At 32.5% G+C, this 24,434-nt stretch overlaps 1 protein-coding gene across 4 annotated transcripts in view; it reads right to left on the bottom strand.

Annotated features, from left to right (window-relative positions):
- Window positions 1–16,366: 16,366 nt before the first annotated feature.
- LOC143059072 (frizzled-5-like) overlaps window positions 16,367–24,434 on the bottom strand; it is a 76,622-nt gene continuing 68,554 nt past the window's right edge. For all 4 annotated transcript variants that reach the window (XM_076232537.1, XM_076232535.1, XM_076232536.1 and 1 more), the window contains one exon: window positions 16,367–19,754. In XM_076232537.1, coding sequence (XP_076088652.1) covers window positions 17,287–19,086 — 1,800 coding nt within the window. In that variant the 5' untranslated portion in view covers window positions 19,087–19,754 and the 3' untranslated portion in view covers window positions 16,367–17,286. The remainder of the gene's footprint in view (window positions 19,755–24,434) is intronic.

Below are 24,434 nucleotides of genomic sequence, written 5' to 3'. Positions count from 1 at the left end.
CTCCACCAGCCTATGATGAGTTATATATGCTGACATTCAACTTGAACAAGCTCTGTAATGAGTTACATGTATCTTTGCTGAAATTAAACTTGAACCTGCCGCTCTGTAGCGAGTTACGTGTATTTTTGCTGACATTAAACTTGAACCTGCTATGTAGCGAGTTACATGTATCTTTGCTGAAATTAAACTTGAACCTGCCGCTCTGTAGCGAGTTACGTGTATTTTTGCTGACATTAAACTTGAACCTGCTATGTAGCGAGTTACATGTATCTTTGCTGACATTAAACTTGAACCTGCCGCTCTGTAGCGAGTTACGTGTATTTTTGCTGACATTAAACTTGAACCTGCTATGTAGCGAGTTACATGTATCTTTGCTGACATTAAACTTGAACCTGCCGCTCTGTAGCGAGTTACGTGTATTTTTGCTGACATTAAACTTGAACCTGCTATGTAGCGAGTTACATGTATCTTTGCTGACATTAAACTTGAACCTGCCGCTCTGTAGCGAGTTACGTGTATTTTTGCTGACATTAAACTTGAACCTGCTATGTAGCGAGTTACATGTATCTTTGCTGACATTAAACTTGAACCTGCCGCTCTGTAGCGAGTTACGTGTATTTTTGCTGACATTAAACTTGAACCTGCTATGTAGCGAGTTACATGTATTTTTGCTGACATTAAATTTGAACCTGATCTGTAGCGAGTTACATGTATCTTTGCTGACTTTTAACTTGAACCAGCTCTGTAGTGAGTTATCTATGCTAACACCTGATGTTTATTTTATCTGCTATAAAATAATCATATGATAGCAAAAGTATAACAAATACCACATATACTAGCTTTGTATACTGTAAATTCAGATAAAGGGACATGGACCTATTCATTTAGAGAAAGGGATGCGATTGTTTTTATGTGATAGTTTGTAGAATTTGTAAATCTGAATACAGTTTGTTATTGTTTGGTTGTTGTCGTTGTTGTTTTTATATATGAAATAATGTAAGTTTGACGACTGCTTGTTCGATATTGAGTACTGTAACACCATGTATGTGCTGTTTTAGTAATGTAAAATATCTGAACTTGATTTTTGGCCTTTTTTGGCTTTTTGGGACACTACAATCACTGGTGACCATTCATATCCCAATATTTCTAGAATGAAAAAGAATTTTACCAAAGCAGCTGTTCTTCGTGAATATTTGTTAGTTGAAACAGTTATAGCCAATGGAAAATACTAGATTCAAGGGAGAAACTCAAGCAATTAATCAAAGAAACAGACCAGTTTTCATTGCTGTTCATCAGCTTAACAGATACCGGAATTAGGAAACGTTTCTTAGGTTAGTTTGTAGTTGGTTTGTTGTTGAATTAACGAACATTTCCTTTTATGCATATCTTGCGGAGAACTGAAAAAAATCAAATTTTCTTGGTGTGTAAATGGTGTCGTTGAGTTGTTTAGTTGCCTCATAGGCGTATACCCCCGTTGATCTGTTTAGTTGTCGCATTGACGTATACTCCCGTTGAGTTGTTGAGTTGTTTCATTGACGAATCACGTTGAGCTGTTTAGTTTTCTCATTGACGTATTCTCCCGTTGAGCTGTTTAGATGTCTCATTGAAGTATACTTCCGTTGAGCTGTTTAGTTGCCTCATGATAGGCATATACTCCCGTTGAGCTGTTTAGTTGTCGCATTGACGTATACTCCTGTTGAGTTGTTGAGTTGTTTCATTGACGACTCACGTTGAACTGTTTAGTTATCTCATTGACGTATTCTCCCGTAGAGCTGTTTAGATGTCATTGACGTATACTCCCGTTGAGTTGTTTAGATGTCGCATTGACGTATACTCCCGTTGAGTTGTTGAGTTTTTTCATTGACGACTCACGTTGAACTGTTTAGTTTTCTCATTGACGTATTCTCCCGTTGAGCTGTTTAGATGTCTCATTGACGTATACTTCCGTTTAGCTGTTTAGTTTTCTCATTGACTTATTCTCCCGTTGAGCTGTTTAGATGTCTCATTGACGTATACTTCCGTTGAGCTGTTTAGTTTCCTCATTGACGTATTCTCCCGTTGAGCTGTTTAGATGTCTCATTGACGTATACTTCCGTTGAGCTGTTTAGCTTTCTCATTGACGTATTCTCCCGTTGAACTGTTTGTTGTCTCATTGACGTATATTTCCGTTGAGCTGTTTAGTTGTCTCATTGACGTATTTTCCCGTTGAGCTGTTAAGTTGTCAGACCTTGCAGTAAGCAATGCTAACGTGGTACTCCATTTTTCGGCAAACGGTTATACGCCACGCTCTGCATACATTTAACAATATCGTCATTTCAAGTTATATTTATTTTTAGTTCAACCACCTCCTTATGAGTGTAAATCAGATGATCATTTCAGGCCAGAACAAAAACGAGTTGAAACGAGTGCAAAAGATTTTCAGACAGAATGTTCAAAGTTTTATTATGTTTAATATTTTCTGTACACATTCGACCAAATTTAAACAAAATCTGTTTGAATTAAATTTCGAATTCGGTTGTGTACACAGGCTAAATTTACATTTCTGTATAGGACTTTATTTAAATTAGTTAATGAAAGTGTCACGTGACATTTTTGAAGGGTTTGGAATTGACATTAAGTGAAAATGCTATAAGTGTTTTTGTAGAATGGGAAGTGTTTGACAATTTAAAACTTCCTTTCGCAAGGTTCAATGTGTTAAAATGTTTTCACACACCACTTTTAACAGGTTAAGTGTCTCTATTTGTCGTCTTATTATACTTAGTACATTGAAGGTTTTGTCCTGAGTTTATCATATATTTAGATGTCAATATGCCATTTTTATACTATTGCAAAAAACATGTAATTTTTAGTATTTTTTTTACATTATACTTCTTTTGAATTAATTTACACTTTTCATGTCGGTGCCTATATTAGCATTGTACTCGCAGTGCGGTATCTCGAACAATATATGCTGAGATTCCAAATTTTATGAGATAATTTCTTGTCCGATTAAGTTTTCAAGAGTTCCTTAATGAATATATCATCTTGTCATGTTTATCTGACTGGCCCTATTAGGATATTATCTTTGGTTATAGTATATAGTTTTTTTTCGACATTGATAGACTTTGAATTTGACAATAGATCATTGTCACTCGCAAGATTGTAAACAGAACGTTATTGAAACCACATAGAATTCGGATACGAAAGAGTCTACAATATAGATATTCTTTGAAAAATAATCATTTGTACGGAAGCGTATTTACGGAAGCGTATTAGCGCCACACATTTAAAAAATTTTCCCCTATGTTTGCGTTAAACGCAAACCTTTGCGATATAACGCAAACATTTGCATTATAACACAAACATTTGCGATATATAACGCAAACCTTTGCGTTATAACGCAAAAATTTGTATAACGCAAACATTTGTTTTATCTTATTTCTTATTTAAGATTCAAAGGAAGCAGGAGTTATTAATAGAGGAGGCTGTATATATTAAAATTTATCACCTTTGTAGTCATTGCAAAGTAAAATGCTTGAATAATTATATCATTGACTAATAATGAGCAGAATAATATTAGAAGATGTGGTATGAGCGCCAATAAGAAAAATATCCATCTAAGTCACTTTTCGTAAAAGTAAACCATCATAGGCCGAAGTATGGTCTTTAACACGGAGCATTGGCTCACACTGAACAACAAACTTTAAAAGCCCCCAAAAACGTTATCCATGTTGAAATCGAGTAAATTGAGGTTATACCGAAGAAACAAATCAACCCTGCTAATATAGCTATAACCAAATATAGATATACTTCCAAAGTAAGCTCTCGTTGAGAACTGTGTAAAGTAGGTTAGATCCAATCACATGTATGGTCAGCTCGTACTGGACCATCCGCGTATACTCGTACGGTCCGACCGTACGCGTATGGTCGGACCGTACGAGTATACGTATACGGTCCGGACCGTACGCGTACGGTCCAAATACTCATATGGTCTGGAACATATATATTAATCTATAACATTTAAGAAATTTCATTAGTGAGATTGGTTGAAAAAAAAGCCGTTCATAGTTGGAAACACGTTTTGGAAATGAGTATACTGTCTCTTCTAACAAATTGTAGTCTCAATTAGAAATTAGATAAATACATATCGGGTGCAGACATAAAATGCATGCGAAAAAAGGGTTTAAGTTAGAAAAACGGTGGTTCTTGCATAATATTCGTCTTATTCTAAAAGTTTCCCAAGAAGGGGATGTTTAAAACCACAAACTCTAAGTGTATCAGCAGAAGACCATTTATATATACAGGTTCTTTCATTCAAGCCAAAATTGTGTTTGCTTGTGGTGTGTGATGTAGAGTTAAGCAGGCACCTCTGGTCGGAACAGGTAGGTTTTACTCAAATGTTCGTGTATACAAAGAAAGAGTGTCACACACTCTTTACTCCAAAGAACCATTGTATAACAACATCAAGAGGAGCCTGTATGTGGTATGTTTCTGCCAATTTATACAACATAACCAAATTTTGGAGTCGTAAATTCGATATCTTATCTATTGCATTAAAGGGAAACTTCGCAAAAAAATCAAAAATTGATATTATGTCCATTCTGTATAAAAATGCTCAAATTTATAGATATTAAAGTTTTATTCCGCTAAATAAGAGATCACCATCGATTTTAAATTTTGAGTATCAGTTCTCTACTCTCCGCCATCTTGTCACCTTCTCCGATGAAAAATCCCGATATGTCAATAAACCACAAAGAAACAAAACTACAGTAAACGATGTAGTCGTAATTGCGTGTCGATATCTTGTCAATCGTACGGTTGTTTTATCTGACTGACTAACTTGATACGGAAAATGGTCTTATATTTTTAAATAACCATATAGTCTGTTATTTTTAAACTGATAATATTGTAATTAGTTAAAAAGTCAAAGTTCAAATCATAAAATGATAAATAAGTGTTCCGTGGAAATTGTTTTCGAAAATCTAATTCGTTCATAATTCTTTCAAGTAATAAACTTTATTCAAATAAATTCGGATCTTCCCTTATCTGATCACCAGCATGGCTAAAGGTATTACTCCCAAAGGTATTGGAAGGGGTGTAAGGTGACACGTCCAGGTATTCAATCGATTTTCTGTCCGGCGGGCTTGCAAGTTCATGCATCGTTTCACTTCTGTAGGTATTGATCAGTGTACACGACCGTTACTTATAACTTTCCATTTTGAACTATCAGGTGCATGTATAATATACATGTTTGTCTTGCGTGTCCGAAAGTGATATAATATACTAGTCATTACTGAACTCATACGCTTGTTTATAAATAACATTTCTGGTGTAAAGAATATTATTTATAAAAAAAAAATAATACAAAAAAAAATAATTGAAGAAATACAAATCTATTTACATATTTTTCCAAGGGTTATTTGGGAAAATGTAATATATACTCGTTGTCAATAGTTTAGGACAGATTGGAACATACCAGAATTATTGATCTAAAAAAATGTGCGCACTTGTCGACGATTCGTGTATACATACGCCTGGTAGAAAGTTACGGAACTATAGTCAGTAGCGCAATTTAAAATATGTATACATGTATACATTGAACATAAGAAAGAAACATACATTTTGTGTAAATTGTGGTAAAAGTTTTGGAAATAGACTAGTCCATGTATGCCAACAGTATGTAATCAACGAATTCGATAGACTATTGTATACCAAAAGAAGAAGAAGAAAAAAAAGAAACAATTTGATTTAAATACAGGTCAATTTATAACTTGCTTTGGTTCATCGAAGTTAAGAACATAGTAAACTCACAGATTTATATATCAATTAAATTGTTCTCGAATAAAGGACGAAATTCGTCATCATCACAATTGTTCCAACATTCATGTAAAATATATGCAACTGGACGTACACTAATAATCCCCAAGGAATGTGAATATTTTCTAGGAAAACTATTGAGTATCAATTTCGGGATTTATTTTCTTTCTTGATATTCAATGACAGCAATTTAAAGAATAAACTGCTTGTCGGATATTTGTCCGCTTTAGGGGTATTCTTGCAAGTTGAACAGACTTATAATAACATTCAAAAATAGGGAAAGATAACATTAAATTCGTTGTCTTTTAATTTTAAACATCGTTGATCAAATAGTTATTTAAGTATATATATACGTTGGGAGACGACGATTATTATAGTTGTCTCAGATTTTAATAAGGACGTTCCCCATTATGAATAAATTTGGTTGACGTTTATCACACTTGAAAAGAATATCTATTCGTAATTTTTCGATTCCATTACAAAAATATTTTTTTCTTTATTCGTACATATTATATTCCGCTTCGGTAGAGTTATCTTCAGATAGTTTCATATATTAATTAAAACATGGCTTTCAAAAGTCTAAATGTAAGTGTTCTCGTACATTTTTTCGCCTAATAAAGACAAATAAAAATGATTTAGTAAAGCTATTTCTAATTTCTAAGTCCCCCTTTTTTATGAGACATAAATCAAGGACAAGACTTGTATATCATTTCATTCTGACATATGAATTAAGTTTCCCGTCTTTAACCGAAAATTGTGTATTTCTTAGTAAATTAACTTATTTGAATTCAAATAAATAATAGCACCAAATATAATTAAATAATTCCACGGCGACCAATTTTTATTTGTCACCAACTTGAATATGTATTTTTAATGTGTGTATTAAATGCTACCACTGATCCGAATAGACAGTCACACCTGGCAAGGTGTGCCCTAGAGGCGTGGTTAAATACCGAAGTGCAAATAACAATTTACCTTTCAACAAGCCATCTACGAGTATTGCCACAGAACCGTGAATACACACATCGTATAAACCTAGCCATAGCAGAGATAGTAAAAGGTCAATAATAGTACACCAACATATTGTCTTTACAGATTATTGTACTTTAATTTGTTCACCTTATCAGTCCGAAAATGCATTTATTAAAAATAAATTTATAACTTTTTGTGTTGTCTACAAAAATAATTCGAATATATACGTTTAACATAGATAATTTATCTCACGAATGAGTACAATTGAACGTCTGTGCGTTTTATCTTCTTATTATCGGATGGTTATTAGATAAAGCATAAGTCATCGGCGCGCTTACGATTACGTTAAAATATGATTAAAAACCAAGACTTTTAATGATTGTATTTTAAATCCCGGCATGCAAAAATCAGGAGAAAACGTCACGACCTACAGGAAGTAGTTGATATTTTTTCATTAATTATTGAATTTCTCCTTTATTACTGCACATATAGCGATAAAACTTTGTGAATATATATATTATGTCATAATGAACATATTTAAACCATAAGTAAAAAATCGTGAATTTTCCCTTTAATTGTTTACTTGTTCTCGAGCTGAATATGCATGTAATATTTGCCACTGGACATTAACAAAACAAAAGCAATCTATTAAACAAACTATCCATGTATAATTTGTTTAGTTCATTCAAACAATTTTTAAATTTTAGATATTTAAATACTAAGTATTAAAATGAAAAAGCTCTAGGAGTTATGAGGGCCATGATTTCAACGATCTAGTCCGAGAAGTTTGGTAGAATGACACAACTCATTAAAGTGTTCATTAGTACTCGGACCATTTGTTTCTAAAAATAGGGAAATGTGAATATAAATTGTTAACAAAAAAGGTGATCTTGAATTACCTTTAAATGCCAAAAAAATTGTAGACAACCTTCTTTCTCAATTCAAATTTTTGTCATTAGCAAATATCATTAACTTCCCGGCTTTTTAATTAGTCTGTGGGAACTATTGTTTATTTTCGATCTGTCTGAGTTCAACTAAATGCATTTTAATCATGCATTTGTAACAATTGAATAACAATTACTACGCGAATCGGCAAACATGCATATTTTGCATATCTACTTACACGTAACAGCAAATAGTTTAATCGCTAACTTTGTACATTTTGCTATTTTTTTTCTGATGCAAGTTATTTTAGACTTTTTTTGTTTCAACATTTGACGCGATTTCACCAGAAATTATTTAAATATTTCTATACGCTTCTCTTTTTCAATGCTAATCGACGATATTTTTACGCTTGCTTCTCTCTTTCCATGTTTATCGTCGATAGTTTTAACATTCTTTCTTTCAATGTTAGTTGTCGATATGTTTTCGTTTCTCTCTTTCAATCTTTGTTATCGGTAGTGTTGATATGTTTCTCTCTCTCTTTACCTTGGTGGCGATATTTTACCTTTCTCTCTTTCAATATGTGTTATCGGTTGTCTTATGTTTCTCTCTCTCGACTTTGTTATCACCATTTTACTTTTCTCTCTTTTAATATTTGTTATCGATAGTTTTACAATTCTGTCTAAACATTTGTTGTCGATAGTTTTACAATTCTATCTTTCAATGTTTATCGTCAATAGTTTTACGACTCTCTCTTTCAATGTTTATCGTCGATTTTTGTTCCCGATTCTATCTCCTTTTAATGTTGATCGTCGATAGTTTACGACTCTCTCTTTCAATGTTTATCGTCGATTTTGTTTTCGATTCTATCTCCTTTTAATGTAAATCGTCGATAGTTTACGACTCTCTCTTTCAATGTTTATCGTCGATAGTTTTACGATTCGTGTTATTCGTCGATAGTTTTACATGTCTCTCTTTTAATGTTTATTGTAGATAGTTTTACGACTCTCTCTTTCAATGTTTATCGTCGATATTTTTTTCGATTCTATCTCCTTTTAATGTTAATCGTCGATAGTTTTACGACTATCTCTTACAATGTTAATCGTCGATTGTTTTACGATTAGTGTTATTCGTCGATAGTTTTACGTGTCTCTCTTTCAATGTTTAGCGTAGATAGTTTTTATACGACTCTCTCTTTCGACGTAAATCGTCGATAGTTTTACAATTTTCACTTTCAGTGTTTATCGTCGATAGTTTTACGTCTCTCTATTTCAATGTTTATCGTAGATAGTTTTACGTCTCTCTATTCAATGTCTATCGTAGATAGTTTTACGACTTTCTCCTTCGATGTTAATCGTTGATAGTTTTACGATTCTCTCTTTTAATGTTAATAGTCGATAGTTTTACGATTTTCTCTTTCAGTGTTTATCGGCGATAGTTTTTTCGATTCGATCTTCTTTTAATGTTAATCGTCGATAGTTTTACGACTCTCTCTTGCAATGACCACTTTTTGATAAAGTTTCCCAACGCTTCTTTCTTTAAATTTCAGCTGACAGTTCAGTTTCTCCATAGCGAAAGTCAACAAAATTGTTAATATGATATCATAAATCTTAGTTGCATCATACAATTTAAGGGAAAAAAAACCGAACATTTATTATTGTCATGTATTATACATATATACGTTTATGTGTGTTTGTAGAGATAGCTATCTGCAATACAATAAATGAAGATGTAGTAATTATAGGCCAATGAGAGATTTCAAACCGTATAGTCGGCTTTAAAAGGGCATGAAAAGGTGAAAACCGTAAAATAATGGGAAAATAACAATTTTTCTGCACCAGATGCGCATTTCGACAATACATGTCTCTTCAGTGATGCTCGTGGCCAAAATATTTGAAAATCCAAAGCTTATATAAAAGATGAAGAGCTATAATCCAAAATGTTCAAAAAGTACAGCCAAATTCGTAAAAGGAATCAGAGCTTTGCATGAGGGAGATACATTCCTTAATTTATAATAATTTCTAACATTTTAATGTATTCTCTTATCATCAACTTTCAGTAAATTTAACCTTGATCTTAAGATCTGGTGACCTAAATTCAATTTGGAGATTTTCTAATTATTTGTGACCAACTATTTAGTATAAGGTTTAGTATTTGATCTAGCACCCAGAAATTATTTGTCTGAATAAATTTCAGCCTATTTCGGTAGCTTTGACCGAGCTCTTCGATGGGGATACATCAAAAACAGTTGTCAGTTTTGCTAGCAACTTTGATTTTGACTTTTTGGGCAGTTACCTCAAAATCGATAACAACCCCTTCCTCTTACTTTATGTGACCATATATATCCGCGTATGTTTGATATCCCTCTAGTATTTGATTTATCATTAGATAACCACTTTCTTCACAAACTTCTGAACATTTTTCGTAATTATGAACGTGAACCTGGACATGTAGTGACCTCATAATTTATAGAGATCAACCTTTTTCAACTTCGAGTTTGAATAAATTAATCTATTTCTTCATGTTCTTGAAAGCAAAAGTTTTTGTTGTTGTCTTTTCCTAGAAAAAAAAGGTCGTTGCGTTATAAATCATTCTTCATATTTGTACCATCAGGCGATCCTTTTTTTTACTAAACGGCGTTGTGGATGTCTTGTTTTACTAAGCGGCTGTGGATGTTTTTATTGACATAGGTTTTAATTTAAGGTCCTTTTTGATTTTATCGGCTCCTCAAAGGATTTATATTTGGAATTGGATTTTCAAAATTTTTGGTTTCGCGCATCAATTGACGAAATGCTCATCTCGTGCAGTAAACTTTTGCGTTTGTATTTTAATTACCATGAGCTGGCTTTCTGTAATAATGATAGAGTGTAAATATGACATTATTTCTCTTATCTGTTAAAGTCATTTATTTCATTCTTTTACATATTATTTTTATATCATATCAGTAGTTTGTAATGTATCTGATTTCATAAAGGTCATGGCCTTTTTAGCATGTGTTATATATATATAGTTTAAGTAGGATTTTATTATGTATAAATAGGTTGGTGCATTTTTGGTGCATATTTGGTGGCAATTTAGGTCAGATAAACAAGTAGAATGTAGATCAAATTCTTGGTGCATAGTTGGTGCATTTTTGGTGGCAATATGTATATAAGAGCCCTCTGTTTTAGTGAGAAAAAAAAATTGAAGGTGAGAAAGGAACTATACAATATGAAACGTTTAAAAAGATTTATTATTCTGGACAGGTTTTAGCCGATTTTGGGAGAGTTTATAGATTCATAGAAAGTTGTATTTCATTACTATTCAACTGTATGTATTTTTGATATTTTGTCCGCTCAGACTGTTGCGTGGTTTTGGACACTATGCGTGTGTTGTTTTTCATTGGTGTGCACAGTATTAAACACTGTTGCTTATTCTGATGCGGAATGTAATGAAATCCATTTGTGATGTGTGAAAGTAATGCGCCAATGAATATTTGAACAATGCATTTTATAATCTGTATATAATGTAAATAGTTTCCTGGAATGGAATTTTAATAAATACATAGATTAGTGAATTTACTTGTATATTTCTTTGACAACACGACTACACATTTTTGGATTATTTGTTTTTGAATTATCTGTTATTTCAATATACCCGGCCTGACCAGAAAGTTTCATGTTACTCGACCTCCATGGCAATTCCAAGCATTCTTCAATACGATATTGTTTATTTTTGTTTTCTTGTTCCTGTATTTCTGTTATCTATGATGTCAGTATTCGGTGCTATTTTCTTTGGCAAATTGGAGGCAACAAGAGTTTTCTTCAGTAACAGTTTGTTTCCTATGTAATTTTAGAATTTGGTTTTGTTTACAGAGAGATCTTTGACAGATTCTGCTTAATTTTCATTGGTCTTTTTTAAAGTCGTTAGTTTGACCTGTAGACGTCCTTTTGCGTTCAGTGTCGTGATGTTACTGTCTCGTTAGTGTATACTCTTGCTGCTTTTTTTTTATTTCGTCTCAGCATGCTCAGTGTTGAGGTCCATACCTCATTTTCCATAGGATTTTATTTCCCGTTGCAATGTTTTCTTTGTAACAAAGGATAAAAGTAGTGACTGTACTACATTGTATCTCTGCATTAATTACTATAAAATTACAAAAAAATTACTAAAATGACTTTTAAAGATTTTATATGCATAAACCAGGCCGCAAGTTTAATGGTTTGAATTGTTTTACACTTCTTCATTTCGGAGTCTTTAATAGCTTACTATATAGTATTGGTTTTGCTCATTGTTGGAGGCAGCAAGGTGACTTATAGTTGATATCTTCTATGCTATTTGATTTCTGTTTGGGGTTGTCTGTCTTAGCAATCATGCCACATTTTCTTTTTTTCATATTGCCATCATACATATAAAAATGTAGCAGACACCTTCAAAATTTAAAAGAAACTTCAAGTGAAGTTTAAACTGAATAAAAGCCTCGCCGGAATAAATTTTGGAACCAGCCAAGATACGTGTGAACCAATGGACACAAGCATATTTAATACTAAGCATGTGTATTGAATATTTCTGCTATAATAGCCTTCATCCAGTTAGGTGCTTCCCAAAAAGATCAAAATGTGGAATGTTAAACAGAAAGACGACGACGTGTTCGAAGCAGTTCAAAAGGCCTCTAGCAAGGTAAGCTTAAAAGTTATTATGGATTTGTACCAATGAGACCTGTTAAACCTTGCGACAAGTTACTTTGACCTCCTCAGTAGTTGTTTTTGCTTATGTCTTGGAAATATGTACGTTGGTTTTGATATAAGATACATGTACTTTGTACACTGTTTAATCAAACAAAAGTTGTCAAGATCTGATAAGTCTTGCTCTTTCCGACTAATTTTTTAACAGATAGTTGCTTCATCACTGTCCAAGAAAAGTCGGCTGAGGAACAAGAAACCCGAAACCCGCCAAATTTTCTACACGCATGAATTAGGCCGTTGGTTTTAATCTTTTTGATTGTTTCAAATTTTGTGATAAGGCACACGGGCACTTTTCTAAGCTTACTACATTTGTGGGTTTTGCTCATTGTTGAATGCTGGTCTACGTTGAATTATAGTTGTTCACTATTTATGCTTTTTTATTTTTGTTTTATGGTACTGATGTACTGTTTGTATTGCTGTCTCATTGAAACACTACCTATACCGGAGCACCTCAGATCACTCCTAGTTTTTGGTGGGGTTCGCGTTGCTTAGTCTTTAATTTTCTATGTTGTGTCTTGTGTACTATTATTTGTCTATATGTCTTTTCTTTTTTAGCCGGTTTATTTTCGATCTATGAGTTTGAATGTCTTTCTGGTATCTTTCGACCCTCTTCTACACCTACATTTATTCAAATATACTTTTTTTTCATTTCTATAAAACAAAAACAAATTAATAATGGTTTGATTTTTGTATTTTTCTCATAACTCTGACTTTGCCGTCAGCATACATAAATAATAAACATTTACAGACCCGTCTCTTAATCTCGGGAGAAAAGCAAATGATAGATTCTGTCTTTTTTTACATAAAACAAAACATGCACAAAATCTATTGTGTATACATGAAAACTATAGTGTATACACGAAAAAACAATAATATATACAAAACAAATGATTGTACATAATAATATCATATGATCTTTTGTCTGAAAAATGATCAAGAATTAATTGCCAATGGAGAAGAGTCTGAACACTATTGAGTTGTGAGCCACAATCTAGATACAATTGCCAATCTTAAATTTAATATTAACGGAGTTTGATAAAAATAAAAAAAGAACTTTATAAACTGAGAAAAGGTTTCTCATAATGGTTTTTGCTAATATACGATAATCTCGCAAAAAATAAATTAACGGACACAGAAAATACAATTTTGAGAGGAATCCGACTAGGAAAGATTCTGTCCTTCTTGAAAGCTGTTGTCCGCGGTCACTTCAAAGGGTACAATTATCAGACAGTTAATACTTTCCTGTTAGCACATGCAATATAAATACAGATTATCCCCACTAAGACAAATTTTAATAACTTCATGTACTAAAAGTAACACGATTTTAATCTAAAGCTGTATTAAAACAAAGAACTAATAACAATCCTCTTATAGGTTCTCTGAAACTTATTACGATAACGTGGAAGATAAAGACATTTATTTCTATTTGTATTCATGTCCGATTGGGAAAAGAAGGCCCGGATCTAAAGATGGTGTGAAAGGCCTCTATAGGGACCCGGCTTGAAAAGGCGACTTCCAGCGTAATTTTCATTAGTCAGTTTTACATGTCTACCACGCCCCCCCCCCCCAAAAAAAAAAAATAAAAAATAAAATAAAAACCCAAGAAAAAACGAATATAACGGTTAATACCCATTTTGTCAGCTGGGCACGGTTTCCCACAAAAGAAGCCAATCTAACATGATTTGTATTAGGTTAATCAGATTTTACTTCAATAAATTTTGGTTTATCTTGATTATCAAAAAATATAGTAATTCAAAAGTTAAGTTTGTATTTATAAAGGAACAAAAAGGAACAAGGAAAGGTCAATACTATTTAAAAAGTACAGTTCAACGAGGATATCTTGAAGGGTTAAATGAGTCCAGACAAAAGATCATATTTCATAAACAATTATGGCATACGAAATGTACATGCAATATTTTTCTTATAGCACCATTAGACAACAAACAAAAATCTTTGATTGTCAACGAAAATAACAGAAAACACATCACTTTCTTAAGGTGTGTAACCACTATATACAAATTGTAACCACAAAATAAAACCCAGTTTTACTATTCTTGTTCTACTATCTGTATGTACATGAAATTAAGTACAACTGTTCAACAACAGAAAAAGTATATAAACAGTTCCTTCTAATTCAATGGAAAATATAATAAAACATGTTATCTTTTACATGCATGTAATAAAAATACATGTTATCCCACTTTATGAAAACCTAATAGTTACTAGACAAATGTGAAAATCTCTTTAAAAAAATGTAAAAGTTGTGAAAATTTAAAAAAATTATATAAATGAGTCCCTCTCTTATAAGAAGCTCCTTGCTACATGTACTTTTGGAAATAAACGTATTTAATATAAACTTTCATTTTACATTAAATTAATTATTCAAGAAACAGTGATTAAAAGACATTTTTCTCTTCATAAAATGTTTGGGTTTTGCTTCAAAAATTAACAATGATTCATCAAAAATACAAAATTCCAGAAAAAATAGATCTTTGTATATTATATCACATTATTGCAATCGTTGTTTGGAAAACCTATATCTGATATGTGTGAACGTATAAATTACACAGCTAATGATACAAAAAAATGCATCAAATTGGTATTGTTTTTCCCCGAGTAGGGATTTTCCCTTTTCACTTAAAATATTCTAATTTAATATTTATCAACTTGAAAAAAACTTTTGATTCCGAATAAAAAAAAGGTACTGCTCTTTAGCTTCTATTCAAGTATGATATACTGATATTCAAATATGATATTGATATTATTTTTACTCAGTGGCGGATCCAGGGGGGTGGGGGTTGGCCGATCAATGCATTTGAATGGGAGCATATAGTTGGAAACCCCCCCTTTTACTCTGGGTTGGGAACCCCCTTTTTAAAATGGCTGGAGCCGCCACTGTTACTTCTGAGCTTTCAGTGACAAATATTTAATGCACATTAATGACTGTTTCTTATTAGATCAAAATTGGACGCACTATAGAGTAATAGTTGTTCCATGATTAACATTAATCAAATTCAAATAGTCTTTGACAGATGCATACCACTGTATAAATAGATATTTAGTTATTTTTATAATGTAACTGCATTTATCTTTTTATTGAAATATGTTACATGCCTATATATAATTATATGTAGTTTTGATAAACATATATATTTAACATAAAAAAAACCAACATTCTTCTAACATACACATTGATTTTCCCCCATCACATTGACCTAGAGTTACATTGTAGTCACTGCCTTTCTGAATAAAAATCGAAATGCATTTCAGTGCAAAAAACTTTCCAATACTCTACTATACAATCCATTTCGTAACACAAATCGCCCATCGATAAAACTCAACAAAAAAATGTCAGTTTCTCTGCTTCCATAATAATTAATTTTGTGTGAATTTATCCAATTTTAATACTAGACTCGCCGTGCTACGGTGAATTGATTAAATATATCTTTTCAGCTAAAAAACTCCTCCATTTGGTTATGTAAATATTTAAAGTTTAATTCATTTTGAAGAGGACAAAAGGTTTTTTGTGTAATTTTCTGATATTTTCGATCACAATTAGAACTATCAATTAAAAAAGGAGATAGAATTTTAAAATACATCACTGACACATGTGCACTGAGTGTAGATGGGGTCAAAGTTTGTCTGAGTTCATAAATCGTTTTCTTTTAAGAAAAATTGTATTGTATTATTTAAAAGATGACATAACACATCTTACCACAAAAATTTTAAAACATAAAACCAAATGAATGAAATTTTCTCTAAATTTCTGATGTATACCCCAATCGAATAATAATAATTAATAAATGAAATAAATCCCAAGAATCAAGATAATTATACAAATGTTACTGTAAGCCTTTTTCTATTATCTTACTCAATATCAAAAAGAGTTATGATCTTGAAAAATATAAATTAATGAAATTTTAACAATTACAAAACAACATGCAATATAATACATGTTATATAATCACAATACTTATAAATGTATGATGTATATGGACAGCACCAATTAGAAGTAAATTACATATGTAGGCTGATGTGATTGGTTGTGCAGTAGCAAACACTACAGTAGCTGGTGTTTATTTATTGAATACACCTGTATCCGTTTAATTAACTTATTTTTCCTAGCAAAATCATATTAAGACATTTTTTCCCAAACAGAAACATCCAAGTAATAATCAATTGTGCTTTCTAATTTTTCTGCACAAAATGGTTGTGAAATTAATTTCACTAAGTATTTTATCAGTGAAAAAGGAGTATTTGTAAATTTACCTTTAAGTTTTGAGTATTATATACGAATTAATTACGAACAATAATTAAAAAATAATCAATAAGAACACGATAAATATCATATTTTTCGACAGAATGAAATGTTTAAAAATTCTTTGGTCACTGTTTATAATGAAAGTCAGCGTTTGTGTACCAGTATTTAATTAACAAACCAAAGTCCAATAGTGGTCTATCTGACCTCTTAAAATCTTTTTGCAAACACGACGTGCAAACATCCGTTTTGTAATTAATTTACAAAAGGATAACATTGAATTCAATATTAGTTATTTTTCATTTAAACATAAACAAAGGGGAAATTATAAAAACACAAACTTTCATAAAAAAAGTAGTTTGTAATATGTAAAAAATCAAATTAACTTTCTCCTGAAATTTGTTTTAAAATAAATAGTAACGTAAATTCACGTATATGTACAATGTAAATAATAATACATGATCTGAAGATTCAGCCTAATTCCAAAAAAAAAAGTCTCACGAACTTTCCTAATTTTTGTTTCAACTTGAAATCTTAATTGAAAGAAGAAGCAATCGAAATACTGAAGCCTTCGTTCTTCATCTGATGGAACTTAAGGCCATGAAGATTATTTATCTCAGAACTACTATAATATACAATAAAATATACAAAATGAAATTAAACCTGACTTAATGGATGCGGTTTAACCCCAGGATACGACTGATTTGACAGTTTCGTATGTCTTGAATGGAAACTATCGTCTGCTTTTTTACAACAAAAGTATTTTCCAAAGAATTTCTTCCACGAATCAACTGTCTTTCCAGTCCATATCCAGAAACCGGAAGTGATTCCGACCACTAAGCACATAAAGTATTTTAACATGAATACTGAATAGTCTGGGGAGTATTCACCGAATTGACACGAGCAGTTTAATGATTTCTCCCATTTGTCTTTCAAATGTTGTTCGTAAAAATAGCACGCAATTACAATTGTAGCTGGAACAGTGTATAACACAGTAAAAACGCCAATCCTGATCATGAGGCGTTCTAATTTGTCTATTTTACCCTGTCCTTGTCTTTTAATTACACTCCTAATTCGAAACAAGGAAACAAATCCCGCTAAAAGGAATGAAGTACCTAAAATAAGATAAACGAAAAGAGGGGCTAGAACAAATGCCCTCAAATTGTCTACGCTCTGGTTTCCGACGTAGCAAATTCCGGCGACGGGATCGCCATCAACAGACGACATTGCAAGGACGACAATCGACTTTATTGATGGAATGAGCCAAGCGGCAAGATGAAAGTATTGAGAGTAACTGGCAATAGCTTCTTGTCCCCATTTTAATCCTGCTGACAAGAACCAAGTTAACGAAAGAATTACCCACCATATTGATGACGCCATTCCAAAGAAATACAGCAGTAGAAACACAACAGTACACAGAGCCGGTCCAGTCGTTTCGTATCGAATCATTTTGCCGTCACAGGCAACCGCAGAATGTCCAACTGCCATGCGTATAATATAGCCGATGCTGACCATAAAATAACAAGCGCTGAGGAATATAATCGGTCGTTCGGGATATTTAAAACGCTGCATATCAACACAAAACGTAAGAATCGTCATGGCAGTTGATACACAGCATAGAACCGACCACAAGCCAATCCAGAATGTAGTGAACGTAACTTCATCTGGTGTTAAGTACGGACTCGTACAGTTCATAGCACAGTTCGGAAACCCTCCGGTTTTTACTTTACCATACAGTTCACTTGAATCGTCTAATTGAACCATGCTGCATCCACATTTCTTTTTACATTGATTATTGATTCTAGGAATATTTAGATGATCTATTCCAAAATTTTGAAATTCTTGATCAGAAGTTTGTGGATTATTGTTTGTATTAGGCTTTATTCCCGGATTGATATTAGAGCCCGGGCGTTTTCCTCCTTGGCCCCCGGGACGATATGGTTGCTGTGTTCGCGGAGGGAGAGGAGTTGATCGATCCGTCTGGTTTACATCCATACACAGTTGATCTTTATCACCATAGACTGGAAGTTTGTCGCAGTTCATTCTTTCAGGCCAGGCGAATCCGTACTGAGCCATGAGTGGTGCACATCCTGCCTTCGCCCGCTCACATACAGACCGGCATGCTGGTAACGGCTTCTTGTAGTTTACGATGCATAGAGGGGCATACATGCTACACAGAAACAGCTTTAAATCGGGTGAACATTGTATCTCCACCAGGGGCCAAAACTGGTGGACCTCTAGTCCGGCTTCTTCTTGTGTTTCGTGGTTGAACTGATTCGGAAAGTGAGTTAAATTGTACCCGATTCCTTTGCACATTGGAATAGTTATTTCTTGACATTTTCGTTCATCGTCTATTCCACTAGCTGTCACAAAGTTAATCCAAAATATAAATATTACACATAAAAATACACAAAAAATACTTGGTGGCCTCAGGACGCTGTTTATCTCCATGTTCATTACACGAGTCAATCAGTTTACCGCTGACATTTGAATATTAATATTCATTTACGAAAATAACAAATATTAAAACACCGAAAATTGTTATGAAAAATCCATACATACACTTTTTAATTCGTGGTAGAAGTTCTCCGTTGAGTTGAGTTCTAATTCTTTTCAGTTTATTTGAAACGCCGTAACAAAATCCTCTTATATATTAAAATGTTCCATAAGAATTAAGTCCAAACAGCTCGGTACACTAAGATGCATTTAAATCGAAAACATAAAGTGTTTAAATTCTGTATATATTGTTGTTCGGTTATTTCAATTTTAAATCCCAAGGCGAGGTTTGGTTCTGTTTTTTAAATACCACCTTAATAGCTTATGTCAAAACTTCAATTTGTTCTAAACAAGTCCTTCCAAGCATGTCATATCGCAATCAAGATTTGATGACTTTATCGCTTAATCTTTGGTTTATAGTCGGTAGAAATATGAATTATTTTCAACATAAGTTGACACGATGGATGTCAATCACAACAAAATGGTCCAATCGGATAAGCGTGTTTACCAAATGTCATTCAATACTAACTCCGCCCACTGGATTATGAATAAACGAAAGATTTCTATCAAAAGCCCTTTGGTTATTTTTCGTCAATCTTTGTCAATAATAAAGTCGTAGATCATATTACCTGTGAAAATAAATAACAAGTTAATAATATAATAAAATAAAACAGTTTCTTTAATGAGGCAAAGTTGATAGTAGTTATAAACTTGTAAAATTGTAATAAAAGCTTAAAAAGGTTTAAATAGTAGATCACTACAAATTTACATACTTATTATTTGCCGGCCTGTTTCATGTTAATTTACAAACATTGCATATTCAAATTATAACCTGAAATAAACATTTTAAAACAAAATCATCTCGCTATTTCTTTTCTTCATTACACAAATATTCTTCATTTTTGTATTTTAATTCTGTTAACGTTTTAAACATACTTAACGTGCAACATATTAAACATATATTTGTTTTAAATATGCTAAACAAGAATAATTATTTACTTATTCTATTTTGGTTTACTGAATTATAATTATGAACAACGAAACCACTCTGGCACATACAGAAATATAAAAAAGTAAATAATTTTGCACATCATTTTATTTTTACAGGATACCAACACTTGTGCAATACATCTTTGCCAGAATGTGTGTTATGAAAAACTAAAAATCACAAAAATACTGAGCTCCCAGAAAAATTCAAAACGGAAAGTCATTTTGTTTTAATTAAATGGCAAAATCAAAAGCCCAAACACATCAAACGAATGGATAATAATTGTCTTATTCCTGACTTGGTACATGCATTTTCTTGTGTAGAAAATGATGCATTAAACGTGGTTTTATAGCTAGCTAAACCTCTCACTTGTATGACAGTCACATGAAATTCCATAATATTGAAAGATTGATTGTAACACACAAATGTGGACAATTATGCACATATAAATAAATAAATTTATATAATTGATTCGCAATTTTCGTTTTAGTTAATATGAAAGTTAAAATAAATCTAAAATTGGGTTTCATTATGCTTTTGTTCTATATCGCTTGCGCTCCACCCCTGCTTGTTTCTTATAAATATTATTTCATTCTGACTTATTTTCAATTCCGACACAGTTTTTCCCTCTCCAAACAGAGACATCACAATAATTTAATTTTATCATGATGTCTCTGATACTAATAAATGAAATTAAGACCCATCTGTGCAACGAATTGTAACCAAATTAATGATTTGAAATAAAAACAATAAATATAAATTTATTAGACAAGTGTAAATATGAAAATGCGTGTGATTTTATGTCGTGGTGAAAGGTTAAAGATTCGAAACTAATGATCAGATTTCCCATAGCCTCTCTGTACGTGACCGCTGATTTTTTTTCTCGTGGACAGAAGGGTTTTATTTTATACTCTAATTGGACAAAATTTGAACAAAACAATTAGTGTTCTCTAGACAGCACGCTGCAGGATAGCTTTATTAAATTCAACTGTGTGGAAATCCATTTTATTGTTTGACAAAATCTCAGATTTTCAAGTGGGCAAGAATTTAGTGACATTTCTATGCGTTCATTATGACAAGAAAATGTGAACAACAAAGTCTAATTACAGCGATAAAAATCTATTAATTAAATTTGAAACATTCCGAACAGAATGACCAAATCAAACTGAGAAAATTACACAGCACGGAGCAATCCGCTTCCCATAAAAACACATATTTTTTCTGTAATACGGTAAAATAGAACCCCCTATAATTATTTCTTACATAAGAACGTACATCTTATATATGACTGTTCATAGACTGGTAACTTTGACACCAGTAAATGATTAATGTCCGTTCTCAGTAAATACCACTGGTAAGTATCACAGCCCTGCCCTTAAGAAATCGATCACATTGTCCTTTTCAGAAACTGACACCCCACAAACAACCAAAAAACTTATGACAGGCAAAATACTAATTCTTTTTTGCAGTAATGACATAGCTTTTACATTAATCGTGATAAACACTGGTTGAATAACCTGTCCAATAATTTGTATGATTCGTGTTTCTTGTACATATGGACATGACTCTGCAATTTTATGACAAGATCTTACTAGCTGTCATTGATTTTGTCTCCGTTTGCCGTATTTACAATCGAAAAACACTATGTATGTGAAATATACAATGATGACAAAAGGGACAAGATAAACAAATAAATGGGGAATGTGTCCAACGGACAAAGATGATGTCACCTCTTTGCATATAACGTTACCATGAAAGGGGCATAACACAAGAAGGTAAAAGCTACCCTAATTTGTACTTGATCTGCATTTTGTGGTAATAAGCATTGTATATAAGTTTTACAACATTCGGTTGATGCCAACTTAAGCTAGGGAACCGAAACCGAAAAAAATCAGCATTATTTTCGATTTGTAAAGGGGCATAACTCAAGAGAAGAAAAAGTGACACCACCCAAATTCAATCTTGATCTGTGTTTTTTTGGGGTAATATTTATTTTGTATAAGATTCATTACATCTGGTTGAGACAAATTATAGTTAGAGAACGGAAACGAAAAATTCTACATTTTTTCTTCTTTCTTAAATGTGCATAACTCTAGAACGGTAAAAGTGACGCCAGCAAATATCAAACTTGATCTGTGTTTTGTGGCTTTAAACAATGTGTATAAATTTCGTAATATTCGGTTCCGGCAAACTAAAATACGGAAACCAATTCGAGGTCGTACGGACGAACGGTTGTACAAACGATCGGACGGACTTACAGACGGAGAAAGATAAAACTTAATGTCCCCTGCATTACGGCGGTGGTATATATAACAAACAATGCAGCCAGGTTAGATATTCATAGGGCCGTGTTTGAAATCATTTTTTTACTATCTGGTGTCTATCATGAATAGTCCGACTATTCAATTAAAAGGGACAGCACACTTATTTCACGATTTCAAGAGGCATACGGTACCCCTGCTTTACGGAAAGTTCAAATGTTAAGTTTGTTATTTGGGAAATATTCGCGTCAGTTGAGCTGAAGCAATATTTAACGGTAAAAAATTGCATATATTATCTTCGTAGTAAGTTCCGATCTAATTGCAAAATATATGAAAGATCCGAACAAATTGCTAAAATAAAAACAAGACTTTCGTTTAGCGCATCGGAAAACAATTTAAAAGTTACAAAACTTCTTAAAAGTGAATATTCTGACTCTTTTATCTTTTATTCAGTCTGATATTGGAGGTTTATCAATGTGTCATGACAAGTATAAGAAAATATTGGCTACTTACGTTTGCACTGACTTATGAGTACTCATATTAAAAAGAATTAGTGGTGTTCTTGCCAAAGAACATATGATGACATGTTCTGACACGCAAAATAGGCCAATAATTAACTTAGAACTACAGGGGTTAGATAAACAGCGGTTAATTAAAATTCATGTGTTTCACAAATTCTGTCAATACCCTTTAGGGTAGCTAATTAAAAGAGTTAATCATGGTGCGTATTTTACAGTTTGAACGATTACTGTGAAAAACGTCGTTGTTGAGAATCGGAGATAGAGAAAATGTTGTTCACACATATTCCAATTGATGCTTTTAAACCAACCTATTACACCGACAACACAGCATGTGCCACACTGGATAAGATTGAGAAATTTTTTCACCCCCCCTCCCCCGCCCAAAGAAAACGGGAAAAAGAAACGTTATTTAAAAACATTAGGACACAATTCTAGTACACGGGCAGTAAAAGCTAGAGAACACAACATTTTATATAGACTGGGTGTGTTAATGAAAAAACCCGAACTTTTAACGGTTGTAGCGTTTTTTTCGGAGAACTGTGGAGATTGAGAATAATATACTGCCTTATTTAGCAGCCTAGTTTGGTTTCAGAACTATGCTTAGATGGATCCATATACAATTCTTGCAATTTACACAACGTACACTATACTGTACACAAACTAAAATTTTCATTATTCTGACCGTTTTGTTTAACCATTGTCAATAGAAGGATTTGCGTACTGAGTGAAAAAACAGGCATGAGCAGCAATTCAAAACTGTTATAATCGCAAAATGTATGAAATACAATGGGATTATTATATTTAATATAATTATCATTTTATCGTAAGTGGAACTATTACAATAGATGTCAATTACACTCGTTAATCCCCTCGTTTGTAAATTAATTTATGTAAGATTATCCTTAATAAGACATGAAAAGAATAATGGAAAGATTTGAAAGATCATTATCAAAAAGTGGCACTTTTTGTTATCCGTCCATTATCCATATGTACTAATAAGATTATCTCCCCTTATAATCCGTTAGATACGTATATTTTATAGATAAGGAACCTCTCAAACCTATCCTGCTAAACTTTATGTTTATAAAATAATATAATCCACGTTATATTTTGTAATTAGTTAAATTAAAATGCTTACCGATCCTTAATTTTGGTAATTTGGATACTTCATGACGTAACAGCACGTGTCGTGCGAATTTTAACATGTTTCTTTGTTTTTACTTGGTTCTTCAACAGATGGAACAACAGAAATGTCTTCCGGGATGCCGTCAAACATCCAAAACTTATTAATTACAAAAACTGAGCGCATATTGCGGAGATATAGAATTATCAAAATAAAACACACGTCAGTTTCAATTAGGCTATGGACATTTGAAAAATTTGTTGAAGTTTATATTTCCATGTTGTACCTACAAAGTTTGAAATCTTAGTTGCCATTTTTGCGTTAATTGAAAATAGATGGTATCCCATTCACTTCCCGAATTATTATTTGTTTTAACCAGGAACTTTCTATACTAAGTCCCTGGTTTACCACATTTT

The sequence above is a fragment of the Mytilus galloprovincialis genome, chromosome 14 (assembly GCF_965363235.1).
Source record: "Mytilus galloprovincialis chromosome 14, xbMytGall1.hap1.1, whole genome shotgun sequence".
Taxonomy (NCBI): Eukaryota; Metazoa; Mollusca; class Bivalvia; order Mytilida; family Mytilidae; genus Mytilus; species Mytilus galloprovincialis.
This window is presented reverse-complemented; position numbering and strand designations above follow the sequence as displayed.